This window comes from Ischnura elegans, chromosome 2 (assembly GCF_921293095.1).
Source record: "Ischnura elegans chromosome 2, ioIscEleg1.1, whole genome shotgun sequence".
Lineage (NCBI taxonomy): Eukaryota > Metazoa > Arthropoda > Insecta > Odonata > Coenagrionidae > Ischnura > Ischnura elegans.
In genome coordinates, this window is record NC_060247.1 from 136,474,077 (window position 1) to 136,497,878 (window position 23,802).

General features: G+C 37.9%; 2 protein-coding genes across 3 annotated transcripts in view; both read right to left on the bottom strand.

The window, feature by feature from the left end:
* Positions 1–4,593, bottom strand: part of LOC124154673 (dolichyl-diphosphooligosaccharide--protein glycosyltransferase subunit 2) — a 29,411-nt gene extending 24,818 nt beyond the window's left edge. The window contains exons 1-3 of one of the 2 annotated variants that reach the window (XM_046528543.1): positions 4,420–4,593; positions 3,855–4,054; positions 3,631–3,756 (exon numbers count right to left, since the gene is read on the bottom strand). In XM_046528543.1, coding sequence (XP_046384499.1) covers positions 3,631–3,756; positions 3,855–4,054; positions 4,420–4,429 — 336 coding nt within the window. In that variant the 5' untranslated portion in view covers positions 4,430–4,593. Of the gene's footprint in view, positions 1–3,630; positions 3,757–3,854; positions 4,076–4,419 lie in introns of both variants that reach the window. The other variant, XM_046528542.1, reaches the window with a different exon arrangement.
* Positions 4,594–4,735: 142 nt separating this feature from the next.
* Positions 4,736–23,802, bottom strand: part of LOC124154674 (death-inducer obliterator 1) — a 90,696-nt gene continuing 71,629 nt past the window's right edge. The window contains exons 14-25 of the mRNA XM_046528544.1: positions 20,270–20,986; positions 16,818–16,940; positions 15,984–16,137; positions 15,398–15,515; positions 14,347–14,474; positions 13,509–14,056; positions 11,783–11,891; positions 10,871–10,990; positions 10,270–10,358; positions 10,046–10,152; positions 9,746–9,901; positions 4,736–7,943 (exon numbers count right to left, since the gene is read on the bottom strand). Coding sequence (XP_046384500.1) covers positions 5,320–7,943; positions 9,746–9,901; positions 10,046–10,152; positions 10,270–10,358; positions 10,871–10,990; positions 11,783–11,891; positions 13,509–14,056; positions 14,347–14,474; positions 15,398–15,515; positions 15,984–16,137; positions 16,818–16,940; positions 20,270–20,986 — 4,993 coding nt within the window. The 3' untranslated portion in view covers positions 4,736–5,319. The remainder of the gene's footprint in view (positions 7,944–9,745; positions 9,902–10,045; positions 10,153–10,269; positions 10,359–10,870; positions 10,991–11,782; positions 11,892–13,508; positions 14,057–14,346; positions 14,475–15,397; positions 15,516–15,983; positions 16,138–16,817; positions 16,941–20,269; positions 20,987–23,802) is intronic.

Sequence of the window (23,802 nt, forward strand, 5' to 3'; positions counted from 1 at the left end):
CTGACACTGTTCCATGCACACTTATTTGCAACACTGGAAACCCCCTCAGGTTTTGGTGTATGAGTCTACCAATATATATGCAAGAGCAAACCAGTGTCTTGAACACATCCGCCCAACATCATCCACAAGCCAGCTCAGGAGCACTGCCAACTTCTTCACTTGGCGTTAGGTCAATCTCAAATGGACATTGGATTTGAAAACTAAGTTGAATTTGGATTTAGTTAATACAATAACTTTTATAACCATCTCTGTTTCCATGAAAATTCTAAGAGATTCATTCACTTAGAACTTCAACCTATGGGCTTGTTTGGTTAAGAGAAGGTAGTTCTTCACAAACAAAGCCACAGTGCATGAATTTCAAATAATCCATAGGCAGTTCCTTTTCCTTGTCCTCCACATAATAGAATGAGTTTCATATTTCGGGGTGTCCAAAATCCAAGATTTGAGCCCAGGCCCTTCCCATCATTAACCAAGTGATATACCCACTGCCACCACGCTTTCCAAATAAAAAGCACAAAAATGGCCACATTATGAGTAATAAAAAATTTAATGGTGAAAGTCATTAGTGAAGAATAGATATGGCAATTACGATGATTCACTCCATTTACATTATTTTTCAAAGAAATGAAACCAAAGCAGTTCATTCGTTTTATTTCATCATGCTTTATGGGGAAGAATATGGCAGTGGGAAAATATAATTTAAAAAAAAAGCACGTCCTACGAAAAGGTCTCCTCAGGGTACATCATTAGAATGAAGTTATTTTCTACTTCCCCGTCCTTCTGCTAGAACGAGACATATTCATCAGACATAACACAGTTGGAGATTTGAATATATTGAACATGATTCATCTCATAGTTACACTATAATGTTTCCTTTTTTTAAATTGAATTTCTGCCAAATTATAAACTCCAAAATGTTTCCTATGGATCAATGGATGGCTTCAGAATACATCGTAACTCAACTGCTTGAAGAATTCTCACTCTTCTGGGGGGCCAAGAAATTCAGACCCACCCAGACATAGAAATCTCAGGTCAAACATCATCCTCTGAGGGCTTTAGAACTCTTTTCAACTGATGGGGCAGAAGGCCCTTACTTTACGGTCTAGATATTCGTTGTTCTTCACAGTGGAGGCATGGTTCAGCAGCATCTCTAAGTTTGAATCAATTTGGGACAGTTAAAGTTTTGTCTCCTGAGAAATAAAATCAAGTGGTGCCAAGTCGGTGCTAAACTATGCCACCCACCAGCATGGCATAAAATACCCACCTGGCCACCCTAACACAACAATGCATTCAACAATGATTTATGCCTTTTTTTCCACAAATGGGATTTTTCCCTTACCATAATCAAATTTCCCTGACTTCCAGTCCTGAGTTTTTACTTCCCCAACTGGTATGAACCCCATATCAATTGCAAAGCTGACATAAATTGTGATTTTATGGGAATATGCAGCAAGTCATAGCATGGACTTAAGGCAAACAGCACAAAAAAGACAAGGTCCAAGTGGGGGCTACCCCATTCCTCCTTACTGCTCCAATGCAGCAACATTACATCTGTTAAGGAACAAATATCATCTATTTGCTGTGCCTCTGGAGTGTTTCCCTGACCATAACCTCATTTACCTAAAATTTCCATTGCTGATTTTTATTTCCATGGCATTTCCGTGAATTCGCTGGCTAGTATGAAGACAGCATTAGGATGGATAACCACTGCTACTAATCATGCAAATATTGTTTTCATTATGGTTGGTTGACATACAGTTAGGAATCGTTCGCTTGTAAGAATACTTTCTCACTATCATTAGCCTAGTGAGAAAAATTTAAGTTAATTTTATAATTTACATGGTTGGATCTGTATTTTATCAATCCCTGATCAAAGAATTCCTAAAAACAAAACCTGCCATCACTCTTAGCGACATGTCCATGTATTAACTATGCAGTCCATGAAATAATTCAAATTCAACAGAAGCATGAAGACAGTGTGGTCATAGTACAAGTTTGAAGAGAAGAGTTCACATGGGAAACCAAAAAGGGTGAAAAAATAAAATGTGATATTTTGGACAGAGAAGTGAGAAAATTGTGATGAAGCGGAAGGAAATACAGTGAATAAAATAAAAGAATAAGAAGCATATAGAGGTATGATAACACTTAACGTCCATAAAGCTTAACTAGATTACACGATGAGCAATAATGGTATGCCTGGTACCTCCATATAGCTGAAAAAACGGGAACCGGTAAAGGCTTCGAAGCATTGAACTACGAATCATAAAATCAACAGGATATTGTAATAGGGAACGGGATGGAATCAATGTTAAGCGAATGAAAGAGGAAAGTATATGCAGAGATGGGCAGTATCGAAAATACTTTTCAGTTTATAATACATTTGTAGTTTGTAATTTGTATCGGAAATACATTTTCTGAGAGTATTTTGTATTTTGTAATGAAAATACATCTAAAGAGTAATTTGTATTTTTAAAATACATTCAAAATCAAAATACAAATAATTTTTTTGGGTGTAATTTGTAAGAGCGCGCGACGATATGGCAGGGATACCGAATCGGTATTAGCCTGCCATCTATGGGACAATAAATTGCCCCTTGATTTACTTCCGTAAAAACCTTTTCTAATGTCCCGGGACATTCCTCATTCAATGTTTTAAATAGGAATGAAATTGAAGTATTGCTATTTCTAGGTGACAAATCGATATGTGCAAGTGCAAACAAAAAGTTGTTTGTACGTTATAACTCTGGCCTCACATCCAGTGCTCCTGTGGAAAGGTTATTTTCTTTTGCAGGATTTATTCACAATTGCAAAAGAAGTATTTTAGCAGTCTCTATGTTTGAAACATTATTGCTTTTGAAGGGAAAGGAGCATTAAGGAGGAGTAAGTGAGACTAGTGAAATAAGCAAATTATTACCATATATTCCCCATATTATTTAAAAGATTTTGCCCTGGATAATGGTCTGATTGCCAGTTACTTATAAATACATTGTAAGAATGTTTGAGCCTCTCATTCTAAAAATAGTTCATATTTGAATTGATTTTAATTTTTTATTAGATAAGAACTTCGGTGAAGGCATGTATTTTGTATTTTAAGAATGTATTTTGAAATTACATTTGTATTTAGTATCGAAAATACAATTTTTAGAAGTAATTTGTATTTTGTATTTGAAATACAGGTTTTAAAAGTAATTTGTATTTTGTATCTAAAATACATTTGACGTGTATTTTGCCCATCTCTGAGTATATGTGAGATGAAGTGAGGTCGGGAGATAATGGGGAAGAAAATTCGAAGAGGGAAGAAGTGAAAAGAAATACAACAAGGGAACAACAACTGAATAGGAATTGATGAAAGACATTATAACACCTATCAAATGAATGGAAAAAAGAAATACGTAAGGACCGCCTTGAATCTCATTAAATGAATAATGGGATGAAAATAGTACACGAGAGTAGGAAATAATAATTAAACATGGATGAAAGGCCAACAGATAGCATACCGGGCCACGAGTGATGGAAATGCACGTATAAGTAAGCACCAACCGGTTCATTTCCTTAACACTTTCACAAGTAAATGTCTGCACTCATACAAAGTATCCTGCACAAAATCATTATGAAAATATCATCTCTCACCTTGGCCAAGGTCTTCGGTAAATTTCCTTGACAAGTCCCCAGGGTTTTCCATGATGCGATGGCATAATAACCAGCTTCCACTGATGGAGGACTACTGACTGATGAAATAATGAACTTACACTTGTCCTACACAAAAATTAATGAAGATTAGATACAAGTATCAAAATAATTCCTCAGAATTACGTTCTACAACGCTTTTAACACGTGGCCAACAGTTCTCTTACCTGAACCGATGGAATAGGCTCCTTCAAGATATTATATCCAGATATTGCATAAAATAATGAATTCAACTCGCTAGTTTGAAAAGCATTTGTAAATACAAGTTTTAGTCGAGCCTTATCGGAAACCGATAAGTACGATGCTACATTAGTGGACCCGGCATGCCCAACTACCGCTAAGGCAAAGGCAGCCAGAAGAAATGCACCTGTTAAAAAACAAATGCGAACTACTTGAACGTTAAACAAAATCAAAATACATGAAGTGGAATGAACTTGTCAAGGTAAAAATGATGCCAAATGTCTCCCAAAAATCCAAATAGTCTTTCTGAATATAAATTTATTCAACAAAATTATACAACTCTTAGCAATAAAACTAAAACTTCGGGTACATTCAAGTTAGGTACTGAAGCTACACGAAAATACAGTGGTAAGAAATTGTGTCAGAATAACCCAGAAACCTTTCAATTGAAACACTACTCACGCTAATTCTAATATGGAATTAAATTCAACGATGTAACTACCGTATGTAAATCATTAACAGTATTCTCAGAAATTAAAACCGGCTACTTACGGAGCTTCATGGCAGACGTACGCGGCGGATGTGTACGTGGTTGACACGAACGCTGCCCTCTACATGCTGAGAAAGTGAACTACTACTTACACAAGTAAAACTTCAATATGCGCAACATCAAGCTATAATCGCGCGGAAGCAAGTTTGAAATCCTCTGGTTAAAACCGTATCTGGTAAAACAAATTATTTACTAATCTCTTTTCTAACTCATACTTCAAACTGGATCGCAGGAAGTAAGATATACTTCGCGCCGTTATCAGCAAAATTGTAACGAATATGCTCTAATAGCACGAAAATTTTCATAATAATTTCCATCTAACCGCTAATAGTCTTTTATTTACAAAACGCTTTGTCACATACGTTCGAAACGTAAAACCTATTTGCCATTTCCAGTATTTGGCAAATACACCTATCGTAAAAAAAAGGGGCATTGAAACAGACGATAATTACTTGTACTTTATCTGTAGTTAGCAGTGGGGAGTAAATGCACACAACTGTTCAGCATGTTTCCATACACCAGTTCAATCACTCATCATGTTTTTAATCACCTCTTCTAATGCACATCTTCTTAAGTCGATATAAGTATTTCTCCCCAGCCAGGCTTTTAAAAACATTTATACACACTAAAATACTATACATAGGCTTCTGGGGAAAATATACATAATTTTGAGTTTTTCTTGAACTGTGTGCTGTTAATTCCACAATATGCAAAGTGTGTAAACCACAATGGCTGAATAATATCATCACATATGTGGGTACAAAACTGAAGTTTCCCTACATTTATAAAACTCTGTCATTCACACGGAAGCCACTATTATATCTTTAAGATTTGCTGGTTCCACAAGTGGTAAATGCTTTATATGAAAATGAGTCTCACATAATTACAAACAAACATTCAGATCAATCTTCATCACCAGAGCCTGATTCAGCCTCCTCAACTTTGGAACGACGAGCTTTTTTTCTTTCTCGTGATGATGACCGATGTCTATCTTTACTCCTGCGACGAGAACGAGACCTTCGACGTGACTTTGATGAGTGGCCATGACTCTTCCTTGACCTCTCATCAGAATCCCTGGAATCAGCTCTTGAACTTCTTCTACTCCTCCTTTCAGTCGAGTCTCGACGTGATGACCTTGACGAGCCTTTACTATCAGATGAATCTCTCCTTCGTCCTTCTCTACCCCTTTCTTCAGAATCTCTCCGACTTCTTCTGTCACTACCAGAATCATGCCGACTTCTAGATGGCCGTTTCTCATCAAGGGAACCACCTCGCCTGTCCCGTGAGGATCGGTCCCTTTCGTCCCACTCATGCCATCCATGGTGCATTTTCCTTCCATCGCCACCACTCCAACCATAATCGCGTCCCCCATGGTATTTGTGGCCACGAAAACCACCTCGGCCCCTATGCCGCCAGGTCCACCGATCCCTATGACCACCGCGGTGATACTGATATCTTTTACCATCCATTCCATCTTCACCTTCCATGTCATCAGGCATACAGCTGCTTTCTCCAGGAATACCCTTTTCTTCTCGGGATCCAGCATCTTCCTGTGAAGTCAGAGGACACCTTTCCACGGACTCTTCTTCAGTCCCAGGTGGAACCAGATCTTCATCAGGTGGTCCAACATAAGATGAAAAGCTTGATGACAAGACAGAGGTGCCAGTGGAATAAGAATGTGATGATTGCAGGTTTACTGGAGGGGGAGGATGGGAATAATTTCTTGGAGGAGTAAATGAGGATGGTGGTGGAACAGAAGTGTCTGTCACAATTGGTAAATGAGATATTGAGGGAGGTGGGGTGCAAATTCCACCAGCTGAGGAGGATAATTGGGTTGGGTGAAGAGGCAGTGGAGGTTTCTTTGTGTACCCTGGAGATGAATATGAGACTGGCGATTCCATTTCCAAACCTGGTGGAGGCGGCTGAGCAGAAACTAAAGAATCCAGCATTATTTTGGAACCCCCTGACACTGATAGGGATGCAGTATTTGAAACAGCCACCATTTGCAGCATATGGCCTACTGGAGAAGGAGTGTGCGGCCCTGACTTCATGGGTAATGAAGTAGGAGGAGGACCAACAGGAATAGGGCACTGCATAGGAGGTGGAACTCCTATAGGAGCAACATTTGGTAGAGTCACTGGATTACAAGGTGTTGGAGGATCAGTAATAGGCTTTGGTTCCCTAGCTTCAACCATCTCTGCAGCTTTGGCTATTAGCTCAGCATCTGTTAGGGCACTCAGCCTGCTTCCAATTGCTGCAACTGGAGCAGTAGTTGTTTTAGGGGGATCATGAGGGCGACTGCGGGGATCCCTTCTAGGACGTGGATCCTTCGGAGCCAATAACAAAGGGATGGTGGGAAGTGAGAACTCTTCCTCCTTTGGGATTTCTTTCTTTTCCACCTCAATTTTCTTTTGTTTTCCAACATCTTCCGCAGCCTCCTCCTCTTCCTCAGCACCACCATAATTCATGACAATTGGATCAGATTTAAGAGAGAGAACTTTGGTTCCGCTGGCACCACTGCCGGTGCTGGATCCAGCACCTTCATCTCTCCTTTTTATGCTAGCTAAAATTTCTTGAAGGTTGGAAGGCAATGATATATTTGATGTATCAGGTGGTAATGATATGGGTGGAGGCACGGTACTTATTGGCTCAGCAGGTACTTGGGGCGGAGGAGTGAAAGATCTGGATGGACTATATGCTTCGTCATCATCATCTCTTGCATCTCCTCCATTTGTACTACCAGGTGAACAACGGGCTCCAGTTCCCATAGAATCTGTCCCTCCAAGAATATGACTAAAACTTCGCAGCATTGTACTAACACCCAAAGGCTCTGTGACAGAAACAACTGTCTCACTGGATACTGACGAAACAACTGCTGTGCTCTTGGGAAGAGCACCTCCAACCATTGCAGAACTGATAGTTTGGATCTGCTGTTTCTGTTCCTCAATCTTGCGGTTTAATTCTTCCATTTTTCGAGCAAGCTCCACTGGGTCCTTAGGAGAGGATAACAATTCATCATCGTCATCCTCTAGTGCACTGAGTCTGGAACCGGCCTGATCAGGAACAGGAATATCACCACCTAACCCAGGTAACAGAGGTCCAGTATCAGTGTCAGGATCACTTCCTCCAGGGCTGTATGGAGTGTCTTCATCGTCCATCTTTGTACTTGCTGATGAGGGAGCCCCAATGTTTCCCAAGTTTTTAGGAAGTGGACCTAAAGACGCCACTAAAGGTCTCAAACTGGCAGCCAAAGGAGACAGAGAAGATGGAGCTGGATTAATGGGTGATTTACTTCCTCCATCAGTGAAGATGTCACTTGAGCATGACAGGGCGGGTTTTCTCTTCGCAACTTGGGCAGCAGGAATGATGCCTTGTGCAGGAGGTGAACTGCTGATCTGTGGAGGGGTATAGGAACCTTCCATCGCAGGAGGCGGGTGAGGGGGAGTAAAGCTTCCAGAACATTTTCCTCCATTTTTATCTTCTTCCAAGGGTAGAGGGGGAGTGTAACTTCTTTCAAAGTTCAAATCTGGAAAATGAATAATACATATTACTAATGGGCTTGCTAGATATGAATCACATTTTCAGGGTAAGGACTGAAAAAATAAAACTCATTAAAAAAAGATAAACATACGAAAAGTTAGAAAAATGCACTTTAATTATTTAGACGATATGAATTCAATAATGGACTAAAAAAGGTAAATCATGATAATATGTATAAAATAATACCTATGCTATGAAAATAACTTCAACTCTTTCTCACTCATAAGAATGACATGAGACAATCATAAGGCTTACTGAAATAAATGAATTGAATTGCCATATTTCCGAGTTCGACAGCATAGAATATCTATGATGTCAATTTACCTCATAAAATATGAAAGCACAATGTGAAAGGGGAGCTGCCATGGATTTTCAACTAAAGGTTAAAAATCCACAAAGGCAATATCATATATCTTTAGTTTAAAAAATAGGAGAAATTAATTGAAAACCAGCTTTAAATATTTTGGGGTGTTCACATAGAACAGGTGCACCTTGGTCCACACATTTTGTTTCCCCACAGAAACTCTACCACATATCCAATTTTTTGCCGTAGACGGCTGAGGTGACCATATAACTGAATAAATTCAGAACTATCTTTTATTAACAACCTATGCTACAATCATTTATAAGGCTGAGCCAGTAAAAATACAAAATTTGCAACTCCATAAAGCCATCATTTATGCACACTTAATGCATTCTTATTTTTAGAAAACACATAAGACCCAAAGTAACTTCTAACTATCAATAGTCCAATGTGATATTTGATACATTTAAACAATGGCAACATCAACAAGAGGGACAGGGGCAATACGACCCACCCGATATTTGCATGAAAACAATGAGAAGTAATTTGTTTTTATTACCCCCCCCCCCCCCCCCAGATTCTCTGGCATATGTCCCCCCAATGAATAAAACCGGATGATGCCCACACACTAAAGTAATAATATGGCAGTGCGCATATATGTTGGGGTGTAAAAATATGTAAGAAGGTAAGCTTTTGATGAAAAATGGCAACAAACCAGCAAGGAGCAAGAACATAATATGGTTTGCAAAAGTCTCCGTGCATCTATGCTCCACTCACAGTTTGAATGAATTTCTGGTATAAACTCTGGAGGGTTGGCACACCATGCACAAGAACTTAGGCCTTAATGCGAAGAGGCTGGAAGAGGGTCACTAACACATCCTTCGCTCAGCAACGCACGCCTCTTCCAGCAAAGGCCAAACTTCAGGTGCATAGTGAGCCAGCCCTCCAGAGTTTTTACTGGACATTCACTTGATTCATTCAACCAGTGAGTAGATCATAGATGCACACAGACTTTTGAACACGAAGCATGTGCCAAGATGTAAATAATAAAACCCCACGCTGGCAACACAATAATCTTTGTCCCTTTTCTGATGATTCATTATTCACTGAATATTCCAATCATTCTTGAAATTTTTCCATAACATTTAGCCACCTGAAGAATTGCATTAATGTCTTTTCATTTAATGTATCGGATGTGTTATAAAAATTAGAGGAAGATTAATTTATGAATCATTCCAACTCAAGCAATTGGTGCAGAACAGCATTGAGAACACGGTCAAAGGTAACAGTTATCATGAATTGATTATCCATCTCTTCTTATCTAACTGCAAATCTAAAATCTAAACCATGAATGTTACTATACTGGATGGACGTATGCAGAAAGTAAGAGGTCAGTAAACAGAGAAAATAAAGTAAAAACATGCTATGAACATCAAGTGTTAAGATGAAATGCATCTTTCAATACAACAAATGTTTTTACAAACCTTTTTTAACAGTTGAGCTGTCAAAAGCACCTGCAACAGACATAGATTCAGATGAAGTAGTCGAGAGCTTTCGAGTGTTCCCATATTTTTCTCCCTTCTTCTTGCGAAGTCTCACAATGATGCCTATCAGTAAATGCGGCCTAAAATCTTCAAAACCTAGAACAAAGGAAATTTAATTATTGAATATAAAAAACAACATTCTTTGTTATGGATTGACAAGCTTCATCAGGATAATCACATATGAAAGTTTAATAGAAGAATAATCAACATAAAATTCAAAATGCATTTCAATTCACATACCTGGTCCATCCAATGGTAATAACACCTGTGGAACAATACTGTGGCTGGCCAAAGGCATCAAATAGAAGTCTTTCACTGATTTACTTGCATTTCCAACAACACCAAACCTAAATTCAATTAAAGATGTTAATTTTAGAATCCTATATTGCTCAACCGGCAATAACAATTAAAGAAAGTTACTTTAAAGAGATCCAATCACCAAATAATTTATCTCTATAACTCACCTGTTTCGAATTGCAAGGTAGTTATACAGGTATAGATAAGAAATTTTTTCTTCGTCATTAGCTGGAGTGAGGCGTATAACCACTATTTCCTATAAGAAGAAAATTGACAAAGTTAAGTCCATTTCTTCTAAAAATGGAAACAAGATGGAAATTCATACTATTAACTTTCAAATGATGAGTTGAATATAAGAATGTAACCATAATAGAAACTACTAAAAAACAAAATGTTACACTTTTAAGAGACACAGGGATTAAGTTAATCACAAGAACTTGCTATAAATAGAGACCATGATTTATTTAACATGCACAGAAACCAAAGCAAAGCTTCTATTTTTCCTAATAATAGCATTACCAAAATTGTTAGAATTACAAGGGGATCTCACGTTTTCACTCCATTCATTACAACAATTCAAGAATATTATAATTACTGTACGGTACAAATCGTGCACAAATTTCTTCAGTGTTTAAAGAAAATCCAAATTTATCCTTTCATTAGAGTCCATTTTCGTTAATGACCATAAAATTAATTTTTTCTCCACAATGGAACAAACTACCTTCTAAAAAGTCAATCTTACTAACAGAATTGTCATATAATCATTACCTTAGTGCCCGATTTTTTCATCTTAGAAATATATTCCCAAACAGTATCAGGGCTAATTCTGCCAACTATGTCCAGGCAGTCAGGCAGGTCATTACTCAACTCTTGGTAGTAACCGGAAACCTTCAAAAAATAAAAACAATGATTCAAAAATTATAAAAATCACCAACATTATAAATTTAGATAATACCTTACACAAGCTTGAATAAAATTCATTGATGGGTAAGATTCAAAATAATTCATTAATTAACTAAACTCATAGCATTTCCATGCATAATCGAGTCTGATCCCTTCCCTTAAGCTAAAAACTAGTGATTGCAGGATGGAAATTGTCATCCAAACACACCCAAGGAAGCAACACTGGCTTCCTCAGGTATGCATGCAGATCCTTCTGGATACCTGAAGAAACTAGTGCTTAGCCATTGGCAGACTAACATGACTACAGAGTGACATGTAATAACATTTTTCTACGAGCTACTACCACCAAAAAGGGCCTGAGCAAAATAATTGGCAGCCCATGAAAATAACAAGTGAACAAATCAGGGAAGCCATAAAAATTGCTATTTCCAGTTAACATTTAAGGAGCTGAACATATTATTTAAAATTAAATTCCAGCAAACACATTATTTTCCCCATTACGGCATGAGGTTGGCCCTTCAATATAGTAGAGCAGACAAAGCCACCCAAAAACATTTTCAAATTAAATCTAAGACCAGAAATACTTGCAGTACACTATATACAGCACTGTAAAAATCAATACCTCAAAAGATTTACAAAGGTCTACAGATTTACAAAGCTATTCGCAGTCATATAATACGCTAAGGATAGACAATTGAAAAAACAACTGGAATATTTGCACTTCAAACCAATAGACTAATATGTAACACAATTGTCTACAAGGAATAATTTACTTACAGGGTGTGCTATAATGAAGAACTTAGCAACTTCTGACATACTGACATAGCCTTTCCAAATTGCATCAGAGGACCCCTTTTCAGCTTCATCAGTATCTATGTCAGGTGTCCTAAAAAATGAGAACAGATTTTAAAATCTATCATGTACTGATATGCAAAATATCAAAACATTAACATTTTCATCCACGAATTTTCACAATTCATAACTTCTCATTTATTAGAATTCTGGACAAACGAGTATCTTTCCCACCAGACAAATAAGCCAAGTTTTCTATTTACTCCATGTTTAATATGTGTATGTATTTCCTAATATAATTGCCGTAAATTACATTTGACCTAACCTGGTTACATTTTTTTCTCAAATGAAAGAGCTGGAATTTTTAACCTGGCTTAACTCACATAATTCTAAAACATTTAAAATCATGATGTGCAGATACTAACAAAAACCATTGATTTGATGATGTATTTTTTTGAGGAGTTTCTTCCACACCCCACCATACAGTGGGGAAAAAGTTTGATGAACATTGTAGAGGGTGTCTTCACTTACGTTTATCTCAGATCTAAAATGTCCACTTCTATGAATGCAAAATTGTTTCCCCCACAATATGGACACCTGTATAAGGAATTCTAGAAGAACTCGGTAATCAGGCTCCAACCTCCACAAAAGCCTCAAAAGGAAAACCCTCACTCAGTATCCCAGCTCTCATATTGTAAGTGCCATCCACGTCATTCACGAGTAATAATTATAATACATAGCCCTGAAGTCTTTGGTAGGTGATTATCAAAAGCAATATGCACCTATGTCCAATACAATAAACAATGCAACAAGGTTTTAGTTTTAAGGTTTTCGCAGCGATTAGATGCACTATTATAATTCATTTTCGGGAATACGTCTGCGTGCTTAATATTTAACTCAACGTTTCGTTCCACTTACTGGGAACGTCGTCAGGAGAATGAAAATATAAACACCTATCATACCGTTGGAAAAACTGGTCCATTGTTGTCAAGGTATTTAAAAAAGTAAATAAAAATAAAATAAAAGCCAACTTCTTTAAAACATCTAATATAAAAAAGGAAGATGAAAGGTGGAATATTGTAATTAAATTTTCGAAATGTATCTCTTCCACACATGGCTTAAATTATATCCATCATCCCTGTTAAAATTCATTGGTCGTTTAGAAAGGGCGCTGAAGGCAAGGCAATGGGAAACTTCAGCTGTCGCCGATCATTTTATGTCGGGGCCAGGACACAAGATCCTCCTGGATGAGGCCAAAGCCATTGCAAGAAAATCTGCATATTATCCACGGCTTATTAGAGAGGCGATAGAAATTTCTAAACGACCAATGAATTTTAACAGGGATGATGGATATAATTTAAGCCATGTGTGGAAGAGATACATTTCGAAAATTTAATTACAATATTCCACCTTTCATCTTCCTTTTTTATATTAGATGTTTTAAAGAAGTTGGCTTTTATTTTATTTTTATTTACTTTTTTAAATACCTTGACAACAATGGACCAGTTTTTCCAACGGTATGATAGGTGTTTATATTTTCATTCTCCTGACGACGTTCCCAGTAAGTGGAACGAAACGTTGAGTTAAATATTAAGCACGCAGACGTATTCCCGAAAATGAATTATAATAGTGCAATGCAACAAGGTTTTCATTATGGATGATTATTACTTGCAAAAAGTAACTCCTAGATATTACCTAGGTATGTACTTACTTGATAGTGACTGTGGAGCTGGGCTCTCTGTCCGATGTGTCACTGTCATCTGCCAACCCTTTGCCTAATTTTGAGCCCCATATCCCAGATGAGCCCTCGTATTTCCCAAATTCCTCTTTCTTCATGTCATCAAGCCCCTCCATATCCTTGGAGTCACTCTCCACCTCCTCCTTGATGTCCACCAACTCTCCAGACTTCTCCTCACCCAGCTTACTCTTCAAGCAATCCTCTTTCTCCCCTTCTTTCTTCTTCCTCTCCTTGCTGCTGCCATTGCTGCCGCTGCTGCTCCGGTGCGAGGAGGTGCTCGAGCTGCCACTGCTCCTCCCCCCACTCTCCTTCCTCCGGTCGTGGTGACGACTGCTCTTGCCTCGGTCCTTCCTCCTCTCCTCTTTGTGACTGCCACTCCCTTTCCCGTCCCCCCCCTTGCTCCGATCGCCCTTGCGATCCCCTTTCTTGTCCCCCCCACCCCTCCCACTCCCGTCCTTGTCGTCCCTCTTGTGCTTACTGGTTAAGCGATCCTTATCAAAGAGCTTGTCCCGATCTCTAAACTGAAATAATAACAAAAATATCACTGGGTGAGTCCTGGTAGTGGCAATGAGTTAATTTTTTCACATAAAAAAACAACTGGCATCAAACCACAGAATGTTCAGCCACACCAACAGTGGTGGTTCATAAGAATTCAAGAGAAACTTCCTTGCCAGGGGGACCTGAACACAGGACATATGTACTCATACACCAAACTGGAGAACATACGATCACTGCATGAACTCACTTAAAATGGAATAGCGCAAGAGTAACAGTATGGAATCAGAAATAAGTACCAAACAAAAATACTCACATAATCATCCTTATGCTTTGAAAAAAGGCTTGACTCTAGGGTGATGTCCTCTACCGTAGAAGTCACCGAATTTGAAGGTGGAAGGTCAAGAGAGGGATCGGCAGGTTCCAATTTGCTTTCTACTGATTCTGCAAAGTCAAAGCACATGCTTACCTTCAGTTACATGCATCACTTTTTATGTACAGACAATAGCCATTCTCAAGGGGAGATAATGGGACAGCTACCCCAAGCATGGTAAAGTCAGCAACAAGTAACAAATATTAATCAGATTTGTAACAAGTACAAATCTTATCAGTGTTCCCAACACTGCCTGTGCTTAAAATAAACTACAATGTAATTTAATTTTAGCCTTATCAAATGGACCCAAATTAAGCCATTGTGTCAGTATCCTGGGTGCCTACATTGTCACTCATTTGAGTGCACTTGTCATCTTTGTAGAGGTTTTGATTCTTCTTTGCCGGGGGAATATTTTTTATGATATACCATCAAACCATGGGGGCATTATTGCTGTTTGTGCAACAAAACTAATGTACTAAGGAAGGATATTCGTAGATTAAGAAAATTTGGAATACAAATGATGCCGCTCATGATTTTCCAATCATGGTATGGCATGGAATTGGCATGCATTCACGGATCTCTCCATCCTCTGGGTTTTCGGCATGTTGATTGTCAACCCATGGAGCAAAAACCCTGAAGGTAGAAAGATCCAGAAAGCCACAGAAAACTACGAGCTGACACACAGGCATGAAATTCATGGTATACACTTGCATTTCATTCAATTGCTAATCTTGTCTAAGAGTCTGACATTCTTTACTTCTACAATCATATTTACTTTTATGATAAACCTAATAATAATATGACATACAATGATCGTGTAAAACTAAAAAATATTTGAAATTTTTTTTATTTAAAATGCATTTTTTTCGATGATTAAAATAAGAAACATCCATAAAAAGTTTGTTATTACAAACTTCCAAATATTTGGCCCTGTTAACTTCTACTATAACAACAGAAGTATTTTTTTAAATAAATACTTTGCATAAAAACCAACCTTGAAGTTTTAGACTCTCATCCTTTTCAATTACTTGTTCTCCTTTATGAGTCTTCATGACATAGGTAATAGCTTGAGACATCATATCCAGCTCATTCTTCTTGATCATTTCCAGTTGCTAGCGGGAAGAGGGTTCACAAAAGAGAATACACAGAACCTCAGTAAATGATACATGAAGGTATAGCATGATTTTTCATTTCAAGGAATATGTCCTAGCCTACAGCAAAATTATTGTTGTTTGACATCGAAAAAAATAGCTTTAGCTCTAATAGCCGTTATCCTATTAATTTACCAAACAAATATTATATCAACATGGAGTGAAACCACACAAAGCAGTATTCAGCCATTAAAAATGATTTATTCGAAGGTTATACTCTTTAACAAAACTTGTTGGTTACGTTATTTCATTCATAAATAATAATGAAAAAGTTAGTTGATAAATAATTATTGCACCAATAAGTTTTAAAGGGAGCACAAGTTCAACATTCAGTCAAATTAAGAAAGGCACATGGCAACAAAAATCTAGCACTGTGAGGGGATAAATGATGAGTAGACAATGCGTGCACAGTGATTCCATTAAGCTTACATGTTTTGTTTCCCTTTCTCTCCACTGCGCTAGCTCTTGAGAGGCTAATTCTTCTGGACTCATCCTCACCAACCGATGAGGATCAACCTGACCCTCAACTATTTTACGGAAAAGAGCCAAGTTTTTTGGATCCTTGATGTTGAATACCAAGCTCCTGTGAAAATAAAAACAATCTGACAGTAGCAATCCATCTTACATCTTAACTTACCTTCATTTTGCAATGTTTGTATAAAATTTTATTTCCTCATTCATGAAAAATATTGCAATTTTTATTTTTGTTTGCAGCTTATAAAGCAAGATAAATTTTCATGCAAAATTAGCACATATTCATGCCACACAGACATGTTTTTGCCTAAAATGTATAACATCAACTTCATCAGTACACTAAAATTAATTTCTCAAAACCCATTTCATAATTAATTTTGCAGCTAATACCAAGATATGATAAAAACTAAAGCCTTTCTAGTCTGTCATTCCGCAAAGAGGGTTCAATATGGCTAACATTTCAATCTCGATTTGAGAACTATCCTCCGCGTGAGTATTCGCCACCAGTAAAGGAACTGTTACTTGGAAGTTTCTTCTGTTACTTCTTTCTGTTACTTGGAAGTTTCAAGGAAAAAAGAGGTTTACCAAGCTCTTTTCGCCAAATAGAATCCTGTATTCCCATAGAAAAAGCTTAAGCAGATAGCTCTTTCTCTAGCAACGGAAGTGAATTTTTTCATGAATTACAGGAATATTTTCAAAAATTAATAATTTCTACAACAAAAAATCCTTATGATTAAGGTGAATTTTTTTAATGCCCAAGTTCTCAATAAATTAGACCAAAATTCTTACCTGTACTTGGACTTGTATTTCATCCCTGTGTCCTTGAAATAGCCATATAATTCCTCTTCAATATTTAAGGCCATTTTCTTCACATCTTCTTCACTAGTATTTAGGTCATCACACTCTTGAATCCTAGAAAGAAATAGGTGTATTAAAACTCCATTCATTATAAAACTAGAAGATGATTAAGTCCAGTGAAGTGGGTATATATGGATATTCATATACAAAAGGAAAATAAATTGGGCGCCGGCCTCAGTGGGGGTGGGGTAAAGTCCTCGCCTGCCAAACCGTAGGTCGTGGGTTCGAATCCCGCCTGGGTAGGTGATCCCTATCCAGGGCATGGATGTTTGTGTTGTACTTTGTTAATATTGGAAACCCTCGTTGTAAAAGGCCGTTATGTGCTGTTTACGGGGGATGTGATAAATAAATAAATATATATTAAAGCAAGATGGATTTGGCAAAAGAAAAGAGTTAAATTGTACAGCATCCAAGAATAAAATACATGAGTGTGTAGGGAAAAGAAATTCAGGAATGGTAGGAGATCATTGCACTAGTTTCTGAAATACAGAAAACTTAAAAAATTTGACCAAGTTAACACCCATTAATAAATGTACAGTAGAATCCTGATTTAAGGTTTTTCAGGGGGGACAAAATTTAAAACACTAAATGCGGAAAAACACTAAATGAGGACCTGCCATTTTTTTTCAGGTTTTAGGGTCTGTAATGATTGGAATGGCTTTTTATGAATAAAAAATATTATTTTAAGTAACTAAAAGGTGCTGAATGCAGCAGCAAATTCTTTAATGAAATGTTCTCTGCCCTATGAAGGTTGGATAATACTTTTCAGGAATCAGCTAAAAAAATGGGTAGTAAAAATAAGTAATGAGAGGATGACAATTGTTTTAGTGAAATATTTTAAATAATTCTAATAAACATCAACTTAAAAGCATTCCCACACAGATTATTATTATGGACATTAGTGATTCCATTTTGATGCATATTTCAGTTGTCTCGATGAAATTTAGAATTTTTTCTGTATAAGTGACATGCAGGTGACTATAGCATTTCTAATATAATAAAAAAAGGCGTAAAGTACTCGAAAAATCATGAGGAATGAGTGAAATAAAGGGACAGCAGAAGATCGCTAATATCGAATTCTCAACTACCGAATATCTAGGAAAAGGGAGGTTTTCTGGAATTTTGCCAACTTAACGTTTTCTGTTGCCTCGGCGAAACAAGGGATTTATGAGCCTTTAAAGAGCCTCCTATGCGCACATTTTGGATTTCGAGGTCATCCAAAAAAGTAGAATCTTATTTTAGTATGCGTAAAAGTCGATGGTGATTCAACTCGATGATAACACCAGATTCGTTGTCATATATCCGCGCCCGTATGCAGGTCGAATGGACCCGGGAGAAGTTGCTTACGCGGCGCGCTGATCACCTTGACTCCGACTCGCCTTGTTTCTCGGCAGCTTTTAATAAAATTTGGTTGGACCTTGAATAACGATTAGCTAAACTCTGTTAAGTGAAAAGGTTTAATCTTCAACAGAACTGGATTTCATTCGAAAAATTGTCAATTCCTCTGGAGTTTGGCAATTTCGTCAGGGTTATGATGTCGAAGTCAACCACCAAGGGATACCTGCCGGATTTTCGTATTTTTCCGCGCTCATCTATTCTACCGCGAGTATGCGGTGATTTTTTTCCAGCATGAGCGATTTATTTAGAGTTATGGACCGTGATAGTTCGTCAAAACTCCGATTGTCATTCTCTTTTGACATTAATTAGCACCAGACAAATATTTTTGAATCAACAGCGATATCAAGCAGCCGCATGTCGATTAATTGGCTCCGGGATATCTAAATTACGATGTAAAATAATGTTGTTCCGTAAGGAAAGAATGCTCTCACTCACGGTCATGACAGGGGAAACACTTCCTCTGTTCTTTCGTTGTTCCTCCGTGGAAACTGACCTTGGAATTGATTATAGAAAGAATCTTCTAGTGAACTGCGCAATTGATATTGGGCCTCCTCTTTTGAAAAGAGAAAGTAGCCGACTGAAAAAATATTGGGCTAATAATCGACTGCCCGTAGGTAGTAGAGTTGAAAGGGGCATAAGCCATCAATTGAAAACATAACGAGAAAACCATTATTGTAGCGGCCCTCGGAGGATAACTCGTGCCATCAGTCGTCACGTATCATCGAAGTCAAGTTCAAGAAGTGAAGGATAAGATAGTTCGAGGTCATTAAGGGATGACTTTGCTCCATTAGATCGGATCTGATACAAAAAGTGCCTGGTGTTTGGATCAGAAGGGGAGCGAAACGTTACGAGAAGACAAATCACCCAACTTGCGAGTTGAAGGTCGCAGCGCTGCGCTCGCGAAAGAAAGCAGTTGAAGAAGCGTTCCCCGGTAGATTCTATCGACTCTTGGTAAGCTTTCATGAGACTGTTCTTGTTGATGAGCATAAATTCGAAGATTTGTATGAACCGTCATGAAAAAACGTTAAATCGGGCAAAAAAATCTTGAGCGGGACAAATTTTTACGACCATAAATGTGGAAAAACGCAAAATGCGGAAACACTAAATACGGATAATTTTTACATTGTCCTAATAGGGAATGAATCGGGACCCAAAAAAATAAACGCTAAATGCGGAAAAACATTAAATGCGAAGACGTTAAATCCGGATCCGACTGTATATTAATTGTATTTAATTCCCTCCCTTTCTGATTTCAGCTGTAGTTTTTTTTTACAATTAATGCATTACTTCGCTCAAACATTGACAGGGCTGCTAGTACAAACATAAAGGAAATAATTAGCGCTTGAAAATGACTCACTACTTATCCACAGCATATATTTATCCATCCATGCATTCAATGCTATAAAAAATCCTTTGCAATTGATTTTTTTCTGACCTTTAACATTCTGTTTTACAAGTGCTTCTCGAAATTGGATTTCTATATGACAATGTGTCTACACAATCTAAAACGTGTAAACAACAGAAACTGTGAGACAAAATTTTCCTAATACCAAATGCAGTAGTGCACACGGCCATGAAACTTTGGCACTAAAAATTGGCACGCTTTAGAAGTGAGGTCAATGAAAATTCAAACAAACGTAATTCCAAAAGTTTTAATTTATCAAAGTGAGAAATCGTGGTCATGAAAATATTGAGGCTTCTCTAAATAAAGTCCTCACTGAATTTGGTCACACGATTCCTCCCTTGCAGCAGAATACCTCATGATCATGAATACTACAACTTCACATAATATATGCTTATTTCTACGAAGAAAACGGTCATATTTCATCTTAATGAAGGATAAGAAAGAAAATTTGACATTTTGCGGAACCATGTGTATTTTATGATAAGGGTGCACTGGCCTAATGTGTATAATACAAATAGGAGTAACAGCATTCACAGCACTGATACGTTATTCATTGCATTATTTACTGCAGAGTCCATACCTTTTCTGCAGGAGCTCTTGAAGAGTTTTTTGTACATTCAGACGAATCGGTTCACAATTATTAGCACTATTTGCCCCAGGAGTAGATCCTGCAGTGGAAGTAGAAGGTGGTGCGGAAGCTCCTGTTCCACTTGGCATCCTCGACTTCTTAGATGACGTTTCTCCATCACTCTTACCATCAGCTGAAGAGATTGACGGCCTCTTAGTTCCAATACTTATATTAACGGTCCCACTTGCTTGAGTAACATGCTTCAGTTCTATCAATTTCTTTGAGACAGTGGCCTCCTGTGATGGAGCACTGCCACTGGCACCCAATTTGGGGGAATGTGTTGATACTTTTAATGTATTTGCAGCTGATGTCTTCACTTGACTGACAGGACATTTTGTCTGAGTCTTGGTGGCAACAGGGGTTGTCTTGGCAATTGTACCAGTTGGAGTAAACAAAGGAAGGCATTTGATAGGGGACTTGGCGGCACTGGAAGATTTAGATGGATGCTTGGGAGTAGCAGGAGTAGATGCCCCTGCAGCTTTGCCCTGATTGGATGCGGGGGCCTTGGTTGCATGCTGGCCAATGGCCTTGATTCCCTTTGGTCCAGGAGTGGATGCAGCTGGTTTTGGAGTTATTGCGACAGGAACAGCTTTTGCTCCAGCAACTGAAGTCGGATGCTTGCCATCAGAAGACGATTCATTTGGCTTCTTAGACACCACCACCTTATTTCTGAAATAAAGAAATGAAGCATGCAATAAAATTTTTATCAAACCAACTTTAAAATAAAAACTCATGAGTTCAACTACATCCAGCAAGACATTGGGGAACTGTATCTTATGGTAAAGAATAAACATCAGTTGGTACCATGAACAATTTTGCTTGACATCGACCCATTCAAAGACCATGGCAACATCAACACGAGTAATGAAAGAAAAAGCCAGACAATATGATTGTGGTATCATGTTGACTGGTAATTTCTTTCAAATCTTCTTTGTGATCTTTGTTCCGTGACAGATTTGCCAGATAATATTGCTAATTTCAACATGTCGTCCAAAATGATGTTTTAGTACCATTTACCGTAATACCATTTTCGTGTTCAAGATTTAGTCCATTTCTATCTGTTGGCTATCACTGGTCCATGGAACATAGAAATTGCATTGCGAATGAATCTAAAACGAATTTTACTCTGTTTTGAATTACTGCAGTCATAATAGTGCAACAAACCAGAGGCAGTTCTCTGGTGATTGGATTGTTGAATGCAGTGCTTTCTCTGGATGCCTCTGATACTATCCGCTAAGGGCAGGCATCATTCAAAGGCAAGACATGGGAATGGAGATAATCAGAGGAACCAGAGGTTTTTGGACAATACAGAAGTATTCCAGATGGTGAATCAAAGATGTCTTCCAGCCCATAGTCCCAAGACATGCTTTTATATCGATTCTGTAGAATTCCCATGAACCGTATGTGGACATAAAATACTTGTATGCGCATTTCTTTGTATTTATTCAGAAAAAAATTATCATACAGAAGAATAAATTATTTAGTTCTTCCGATCATTCGCAAATTAAGTCTTTCTTTCTGCTACAATTCTTTTCCAGTCTATACAGGCATAGGACAACTGTAACCATTCCAAACAAACATAAATGCCTCATGGCAACTACCACCAATATCAATGATTGATGATTTTTTTGGAAATTGCATACTTTTAAGCCTATGCATTACTGTTCATAAATTAATGATAGTAACAATGAATTATATGGTTCATTGGCAAGAAGGTAATATAAAAGTACACTTTGAAAATCCCATGTCAATCATGAGTAATTTGTGGCTCAGATTGAAGTTGAAAAATTTTGCTCTGCCCCCCGCATAAAGTCATAACGACCAATTTGGGACCATGCCTCAACAATCAGTTCCTGTCAACCGTGGCATCAGAAGTCAACCAGACTTTTAGTTTCTCCATGGCAGGTCACTATCAGCAGCAGGAACTTTCTTTGGCAGACACTACCTCCAGCGTGGCAGTCAACGCGTTACATAAAACTGGGCAAAGAACAAGACAGCTCAAGTCATCACAAGACTATCATACGATGAAGGTGCAAATAAAAGCAGCGTAGGAAATATAAAGAGCGAGTGTGACTGAAATATAAAAGTATGAGAGAACGCAGAGGTTGGGAGAGAAAGGAGCATCCTATGTGGGATGTAAATAACAGTCAGTGGGGAAAGAGCATGGGCTGAATGAACTCCATTGGAGAGAAAATTGCAACACCAAACTTGGTGGGAATAAATGATCACCTGTCAGTTCAAGATAAAGACCCACTCACATTGGAATATTATAAAAAGTTCTCCTACATCAATAGGACCACACCTGATTGAAAATATTTTCTAGCCGTGGCATCAGAACATTTCTCTTCAGGTCCTCCAAAAAATTTAAACATTTAAAAAAATGTTAAGTATGCACACACGAATGAAGTGTTTTTATTTAAATGCTTTTATAGCATATTTTCTGCTACCATCGACCCACCAGTAAAAATTTTATTAAAAAATAATAAGAAATCTATCCTAGTAGCCATGGACTCAAAATGAAGTAATTAACAAGTAATCCTAAGGCATAATGTCTCAATTGAAAGGCTTACTCTCTACTGATACCTTGCATAGTATTTGGAAGAGGTGATCAACAGCTAAGGTCATTTGTTAGGGATGGGAAGAAAGGGAGTAGAGAAACCTAACATCGGCCGGCTCATAACGGAAGTTCCCAAGGGGCCAATGGCTTAATATCCCATCCAAAGGATGGAGTACTATACTTGAAGTGTCCTCCACATAGCACTCAAGCAGGGATTGGGTGGTCTAGTAATTATCAGCCACCACCAAGATTTGAACCCAGGCCCACAGAATGGGAGGCCGACACTCAAGTCAACACACCATACCTGAGCCTCCTGTATAGAATTTGAAGACTAGGCCCATATTCCCAGTCGACCCTGTAGGACCAACCAACCCTGAATACGCCATCAGCCCCTGCATGAACCGATACTGGCCCACACACAACACACCAAGCCCTACATATGGCCGTTTTGTTCCCAAAACGGGCCCTCCTTGATGTAGAGCACCTGAACCAGCCCTACACCCTACAAAAACAAGGCAGCCAAATTTAAGTTCAACAGATTCAGGCTTCAATTGGTGGAAGTTAGACATATTTAAGTAAATGAAAAGTGCTACGACCTTTCATTTACTTAAACAGCCAAATTTAGCCTGCCGATCACTTTGATTATAGAATCTACATTATAACGCATATTAAGGGAGACGAGCTCACATGAACCATTTTAAAATATACAAAAACACAGAATGGTAATAATACCACCGCATTATACCCATCAATTAAAATAAATAATAAAATTGGTTGAAAAATAATAAGTACAATACAGTGGTATACATCACCTCGTTTCTGCGAATATATATTAATATTTTTCATGTTTGGAGCTTGGTACCCTTTGGAGAAACCAATACTTCGTTTACATATAACCATAGAAAACATATTTTCATGCTGCTATTTG